An 8,281-nucleotide genomic window follows, 5' to 3' on the forward strand; every position below is an offset into this window, starting at 1 on the left:
ATTGATCTAGAGGAGTAAATGGGGGCACAAATTTCAGGTAGCTTTCCTGCGCTGCCTGGCACAAGAAGAACTCTAGCTGAGATTATCCTAAGCTCCCATCAAGACTGTCAGGTGTTAAATGGCACACAGTGTAAGGACATGTGTGAGCTACTGTGTTTGTCTAGACCCCATACAAGCAAGGAACCAGGACAGGAAGGGCAGTCAGCTACCTGAAAGCCATATAAATGATATTCGCGTATTATTATTGCAATTTACAGTCTTACTGCACTCCTTGTTTCATGTATATCACATCTTATTCTCTCACCCCACCCAGTCACTCTTTGTGTTGATCGACAGATTAAATTACAATGCCTCAGCTTCTAGCCAGGAGATCTAAAAGATACTCTTTTAAGGCTCCTAGGTACCTAAGAAAATAATTTAGAGGACTGCACATCATTAGATTACTAAAAACTTTCAAAAATCAGGCTCTTAGTTCCAACTGTATAACCTTATGGCTAAACTTTGCAGGTCTTAGGATCAGTTCTCCAAGCTGAAGGCATCTACTGCATATATATGAGGAAAAAACAGACCAAAAAACCTTCAAGAGAGACCGTATTTGTACGCTGGGCTGGGAAGTTTGATCATAGTCATGAGACACTCACCTGGGTGGGATTATACAGTTCCTGGAGTGGGCTTCTGGATCCTTTCCGGCAGCAAATGTCCATCCCGAATGGATTTCTACGCATTACTGCAAGGGGAAATTGAAATTAATACAGGTTAGCAACATTGGTTAGCAGTAACGTATTGCAATACCAACAGCAAGAAGAGATTTTCTGATGGATCAGAGGATTCTAGACAATGTTGTGTCTTAATTCCTAATCTTACTTCCTCAATAAATTGTTCAAGAGCTAAATCCTCTATCTATTGTGGAAGTTACTAAAAAAATAATAATAATAAAAAGCTTTCCGGTTCCACTCTTACAAAAGCTGTTATCCAACAACTTCCAGCTTGGGTGCACAAAAATTCAAGCATAGGGATGAAAGTGACACAATTTTCATCAGCGCTAGGTACCTGCTTCTCTCATCATCAGAGAGGAGTCAGATGGATTCCTACAATCAACATCTCTGAGAGGCAATGTTTGAGCCTCTTTCAGCCTAAATGCAGAAGTACACAGGAACCCAATATTAAAACATCTGAATTTAAAACTTTTTGGCCTAACTCTCTGGTTTCTCCTAGAACAGACATTCAGCAGTACACAAGGTACATCATTGCTGCACTTCTTGCTACAAACTGTATTTTGCTCTACATACTGCATTGAATGTTTGACTGATTCCAAAAAATAACGTATGCTATGTTATCCCAGTTGGAGACCAGCAGGTTTTCAAACCAAAGGCTTTGTCAAAGGTCTGACTGACAAGAACTTCAGATAATAAAGTGTTTCCAGAAGAGAGCTCGATCTAAGCCCCAGCAGGTGCAGAGATCATCAGTTTCAAGTCAGACCTTTGTGGTCATAAAAGTCTACATAAGAAGCCATTTGACTCTTAATTAAGACACAACCAAAAGGAAAGAAGAGATGTTCCTGCTGGAAATTCAAAGGCATTAGGCAGAGTCAGGCACGCTTTTATCACCATGTGCCATGTTTTGTAATAAGAAAGTATCTGAATGTCCTATGGCAATGGTTCTGAGCTGCACCACTCGCAGATGTGATATGGCAGGCTCCAAGCCAAGAGCTGGAGAACACACTCAAGTCATGTTTTAATACAGAGGGCTGACACACAACCATAACTGATATGCTGAATAACATGAACTACAGAAAACTGCATACGATTCCAGTCTGGAAACATAACAGATTCCTTCACTCACTTTCTATCTGGTTTTCAACTGAGGGTAATTATCTAATAATGTGTCGTGTCGCTTTTCCACTGAGTGAAGAGACATCCCATCGGTCCTGTGGCAGAAGTCAGACTTATATATGCTTAGTAAACAAACTGGATAAATGTTTTCATTTTCTTCACAATTAGGATAGTAATATTATTAGAGGTTATAATTTTAATGTACGTGTTTAAATACCCGATTAACTTCCAAGCATTTTTAGACTTGCAGCCAAGTATTGGGATTCCTTAATTTCTGTGCTAATGAGCATTTTAAAAAGTTAACTTAGAATGTGTGTACATCAGTTTAAAAAAATATTTTTCCTGAGTTATGTAATCTTCCAGTGTCTGGAAGTGGTTTTAGGAAGAAAGCACTGAAGTGAGACATGCAGTAGTTATTCTAACTACAGAGCTCCTGTCCATCCCAGCCCTGTCTGTCGTTCCCCTCCATACTCTTATAGCAGGAAATGTGTCCAGGTGTGCTTCAAAGATAATTTTGAATAGCCCCCTCGCTATTACAAGAAAACTCTCTAACATGGAGCCTTCCAGTGAACAGCAAAACACATAATTTCCATTTTAAAAAAAACAAAGCAAGAGGAAAGGGCAAGGGGAACGTTTCAGAGTACCCAGGTCACAGAATCACAGAATGGTAGGGGTTGGAAGGGATCTGGCTGGATCATCAGATCATGATTAATCAGGATCCCGAAACACTGATTCCTTGTTCCAAAATGACGAAGTATAATCCTCGTGTGGTGTTCCCTAATTTGCTACTTCCGTTTTCATTTCCATCAAATACAATAAACAGTAACATGTATAAATGTATCCCTTCCTGCTTCACTTAGCCAGCAGGTATCAGCACAGCAACACTTCATATGCAGCAGTAACAGCCATAAAGATTAAAGTATTTGCACAACGCACAAGATTTGATTCCCAGATGTAAACAAACAAACAAACAAACAGCAACTGTCTCCCCAGCAAAAGCTAAACGCTAATGTAGAACCGTAGTCACAGAAACCATTAAATCTTTTTTATGATTCTCAATATTCCTTAATTAGTTTGTTTTTTCAATAAAGCCTTCAGATGAAGACTGCAGAGTTAGCATAGCAACCCAGCAGCTCAACACAGCTCTCGGATTCCTGTTTATTGGTGTCGGAACAGCACACCCTGACACAGCTGTACACAGCACCTCTGCACACACCTAGAAAATAGTTGTGCCTGGAAAGCAAATGCAGCATCAAAATTAAGGGGAATACTCCCCTTTCCTCAGCAGAAATCCCACTTGTACCTTTTGCAAAACTGTCCTCAGGCGAGTAGATATCAGGGATGTTTAAATATAGCTCAAAACACTTGCTGGCATGCCTGTGGACAAACTCATCTCTGAGGGCTCCTGCAACCTGTTTTGTACTGTCTCAGCTTCTCTGAGGCAGAGTTTCCTTACGTGAATGACACGACCTTTTCAATTTCATCTGTAGCAATCTGCAGCAAGAAAGCTGTAATACAGATCTTAACTGCAGCTATACTAATTTTAACAACACTTTCACTAAGACTCTGTCACGCTATTGTGGTAGTGAAAATTAAAAAATCAAGCCCTTTATCTCCACCAAATCTTCTTATTAACATAGTAAATATCTAAATTTACATTTTATGGCTTGGGCTGATCTCCATACATAATTACAGTTAATTATAACCTAATGATAAGTATTGCATATGCATGCCTCCAAGAACTGATTAGAAGATCACGTTCATGTACACTAAGTGTGTGAAGCAGCTGACAGCAGCATTCAATGCCTTTAATGATTAAAAAGTAGTGTTAATACTGCAACTGCAGCAAAATCAGCAATCTCTTGAATTTAGGCAAGACTGTGAGCAACTAAATGAGTTGTTAGTTTGTTACTGAAATACAAGAGCTATAAGAACAAGACCTTTCTTCCACCTCTAGAAATTATTTGTCCAAAACGCAATTTTAGCCCATCTTGTTAAAATCTGTGGAATCATTTTCATTAATTTAATAGCAAGCCTGGAGAGCATGTTATTTAGGCACCAAATTTCAATTCTCAAGAGAGAAATAGGAACAGCCCTGCTGAATTGAAAGCTTATCAAAATAATAATCATCTGTGTATATACACACAGAGAGACAGAAACCACATGTGCAGGCCTTGAATTATCCCAGAACAGAAGCATCCATGTACAAGTCCTAGAAAACTCCAGCTAGACCCACAGGAGCAGGAATTTGACCTGTGAATTACAGTGCACTGAACACGAGAACACGGTGCTCCGCAGTCAAACCTTCTCCTAGGGTCTGTGCAGGAACAAAGTCCAGAGGTACCGCCACAGTCTTGATCCATTAGATGACTGAATTAAAATGTAGATCCCTCAAATAAAAAACATGTTTTGGAAAGGTACTGTTTGGAAGCATACCCAGAGCTTGCAGGTCATCACCCAGGCCAGGCAGCCTTTGAAACTCCTGCCATGGTCCAACCATCAATGTGTTCACCAGCATCTCCCATGTGCTGAACCCGTGATGGCAGCAGCAGGGTTATAAGTGACACAGTAAGGCAAGGCACCTTCTAGATCTTGGCATCTGTAAGAGAGGATGTCACCTCCAGGTTGCATCTAGCCAAAAACACAAGACAACAGTGCCTAGAATAATGGGGACAGGTGGGAACATGCAGGCAGGCAAGTACGGTATAAAGCCTTCGTTTTTTTGCGTGACATTTCAGAGACTGAAGATCTCTCACGTGAAAACGTGAACCAGACTTAAGTTGTGGCCTCGACTTGGCAGAAGGTACTTATAATGTACTTGCTACTCTAAAAAGACCCTGTCCCAGAATGGGAGACCTCCAGTATTCCCAAAGGATGAACAATGACAGGAGAAAATACTAAAAATAAGAAGCCACATCAGTGCAATTTCTGCCTTTCCCTATCAAGAGCTACAGAGAAACTGAGAAAGGGGACATGGTGGCACTTCTCTAGGGATTTTACTGACCTGAAAATGTATATGCACACTGGAACTATATAGAGAAAAGAGAAAGGGATGAGAAAATCATAGGAACCAAGACTCTTGGAGACTTAAAACCTGAAAGGTCACCTTTTCACAAAGTGTCAGAAGGGCAAATGAAATCATTTCTCACAAGCCTGTGTGGGATCCATTCACAGAGGAGAATGCTGAAAAAAACACACAAAATAATTGTCACTTCTTCCACTGGACTTACAGAGACAAACAAGTGACATTTCCAACGCTGGGTGCATGTATTCAGCAGCCACCTGCATCACTACCATCCTACAATCCCATAAATGTCAGAGGCTACCATTTCCAAGATTTCTTAGGAATAAAATTTCCCCAACTGCTATCTGGCAACTATTTCCTACTCAGTAATGTTCCATTTACACTGCTTGGGCTATTTTAATTACTTGCAAAATAACAAAAAACAAATGTAAAAACTGTACCTCTGTTCAGTGCCTCTTAAATTAACTGTCTCATATTACAAATATTTGAGAAAAGTTCTGAGGACATATTAATATTTAATTTTTCATTACATTGGTCTAAAGTACAAAGACAAAATTCCCTAATACAGCATTGCTTAAAGCTGAAATACATAATTTATTCCATCTATTTGGGATACGAGTCATCTTGCTGAGGAAAAAGTATGCATTGGGAGCAGTATGTTGAGACTCCCACTGAAAATGGGATCCCATTCTTTTTTTAAAAGAAAAAAGCTAGAGACAAGACAAATATATTCCTTTTTTGGTCTGATTTATTTTCTTTTTGAACTGATTTCTCTGTGAAAGGCTGAAAAATGACAGCAGTCTGCTTGCTTCTTTTGGCTGATGTATATTGCCTTGCAGGTAACATTGCAGTCCAACTGCCTCTAATTTCAGGCCAGGGTTAATGTTTTCCATGGAGCATCATAGCAACAGCAAAGAGCATGTACATAACCTAGTACCTTCTCCTAGAGCCTTAAACAACTAGGTTAGGACTGAACATTAATCTAAACATCCCCTACCCAACCAAGACAGAAAAAGCAGTGCCACTTGGCCCAGGCAAGATAGCAACATCAAAACAGTCATTTACATCTTTGGTGTCTCTAGCCATGTTTAAGTAAGCTATTGCCCTCAAAATTCTCAATTTTTTAAATCAAAGCAGGAACAATTATAGCCATACTGAAAGTTTAGAGATTCTCTTGGGCTAAAGACTGGGACATGGTTTGTCTTCCAAACACTCACATACACTTCTGACCCCAAAGCAGCACAGAAAATTACTTTTACTGGGTACATAGGATAAAGCATTGAGATGCACATTCAAATACTACACTAAACTCTTTCTCAATCATAAGCATATGTCTGTAAATGATATTACAAAACTACTGCTCCATCTGTACTGGTAAGAATTATGTTCAGGGCAAATTGGTCACTTCCAAATACAAACAAGCAAGGCTCAAGTCGACAATATTTTGCACATGGAACGCTCTTGAAGCATGAAAATACTGAGGGCAAAGTTGAAGTAAGTGACCCTAGGAAGCAGCCCATTTCCAGAGTTCATCAGAGGCTCCTGGACTGAATTTTTTTGCACTTTGGAACATCCTGTCCACGTACCATTCAGACACTTAGTTAAAATCATGCTGAACAAGCTCATCATTAGTAACCAGCTCGTTCTGCTTCAGGAAAACGAGCCTTCCATAATAATTCACAGCAATCTGCTCTTCAAGGCTTCAGTCAAGTCCAAACTGCAGACAAAATCGGAAACTCGGTGACAAAAAGACCACCTCATTTCAAACTTCATTAAAATTCCTATGCTCCCTTCTACAGACTAATCAGGCTGAGGACACTGAATGGTCTGCAAGGGTTAATTTTTAATCATCAACTAGGAGCATGAGGAGTGAATACAAATGCTGTCACCCAGCACCGGCTCCAGAGCCTGAGTAAGGAGACTTTTCAATGGCTCTCCTGGCAATGATTTATGAACACTAATCCTTCAGCAGCAGTTCACAAAGATTGAGGGATTGATAGCAACATCTTGTGACATCCGGGGCCTTGCGCTTTGCTGTTTTCAGTTCATTTTAGACTAAATTATTGGTCCTTCTTCTGGAGACCGCAGGTATAAGGATTTATGACTAAACTCTTGTCTGGCCTCTTGTTTTCTTAATGCAAAACTGCAGGTTTGTTTGTTTTTTTTTTGCTGGAGCTTGAGAGATCTAATTTTAGAAAGTAAAAATCAAACCAGGTATTGTATATGAGCGTGCCAAAGTCTTAAATGCAGAGAATGGGTTAATTCTTATTCTCTACGCTAATGGAGAACCAGATTTTGCCTTACACCAGATAGCAACCAGAAACACAGGGTTTTACTCAGCGTGAGAAATGGGCAAAATATCTGTGACCAGAGCACCTTACCTCGTATAACAGCACTGTGCGTCATGGACAAACCAGAGACCTTGCTGAGCTGGGTGCTGTACGTACAGAGCAAAGAAACAATCCCAAAAGCTCCAGTGTTGTAGAGCTCCACCTGAGTAACAGGCATGCTGTGGTTTGGTATGGCCATACTGGTTCATTGATTCAACATGTCCATCCTACCCTCCTCTGGTGTTCCCACTCATGTTACCAGAGGGACTTACTGAAATAAGACTGTGGGTGGAAACCAAAAAAGCGAAGGATGAAAAAAAACCAAAGAGGTCACACCTCAGTGAAACAATTACAGCTGAGATGAGCAGCAAAGCCACTCATTACAGAACCAGGGACCAGCAAAGTAACAGTCCTCAGTTTACAGATCAGAAAAATAGAGGCAAAGAGGTTAAAAACTTCCACAAAGCAAATCAGCTGCTACAGATCAGATTCATTTTAGGAAGCGAGATGTCTATTCTAAGCTACTAATTTAAGCTGTACAATTAGCAGAGAGGCACAGCTGCAGAGATGGGGCATCCCATGTGCCTCTGGAGGTGGCTCCCCTCCTTTCCACTGACCAGCAAGCCTAGATGGGTTGGTGGTTGAAGTTACACAAAATAAATCCTGGCACAGCAAGGAAATGAATCCTAACATTTGTTTCTAAGCTCTAGTCACTAATTACCAAGGTTATAAATGTCCTCCAAAGAACAGAGAGATATTTAATTACGTTTTGCTTTAGACAGATTTCCAGAAATAAATTTGTATTTTATCCTGTTTGTTCTCAGATTAGCATGGGGATGGGCTTAATTGGGCACAGTGAGGAAGTTAATATCCTTGGGTGAAATTATACAGAGACTTAGATCCTTGGCCACCCTACAAACATTGCGTGTGGCATAAATTAGCACAACATCTTTCCTTGTTAATGAACAACAAGCAACTTTTTTAAAGCATTTTTTTTAATGTTAATCCTTATGGAATTTCTTTAGAAGTCTCAAGAAATTAGCCACAAACCTAACTCAAGAGACTTTTCATAGGCTTTCTTTCTCCCACGAGGA

At 40.1% G+C, this 8,281-nt stretch overlaps 1 protein-coding gene across 1 annotated transcript in view; it reads right to left on the bottom strand.

The window, feature by feature from the left end:
- The window catches only part of CHST11 (carbohydrate (chondroitin 4) sulfotransferase 11), a 93,170-nt gene extending 92,445 nt beyond the window's left edge, over positions 1–725 (bottom strand). Inside the window, exon 1 of the mRNA XM_010193783.1 lies at positions 636–725. Coding sequence (XP_010192085.1) covers positions 636–725 — 90 coding nt within the window. The remainder of the gene's footprint in view (positions 1–635) is intronic.
- Positions 726–8,281: the final 7,556 nt, after the last annotated feature.

Source organism: Mesitornis unicolor, unplaced genomic scaffold (assembly GCF_000695765.1).
Source record: "Mesitornis unicolor isolate BGI_N332 unplaced genomic scaffold, ASM69576v1 scaffold2961, whole genome shotgun sequence".
NCBI lineage: Eukaryota > Metazoa > Chordata > Aves > Mesitornithiformes > Mesitornithidae > Mesitornis > Mesitornis unicolor.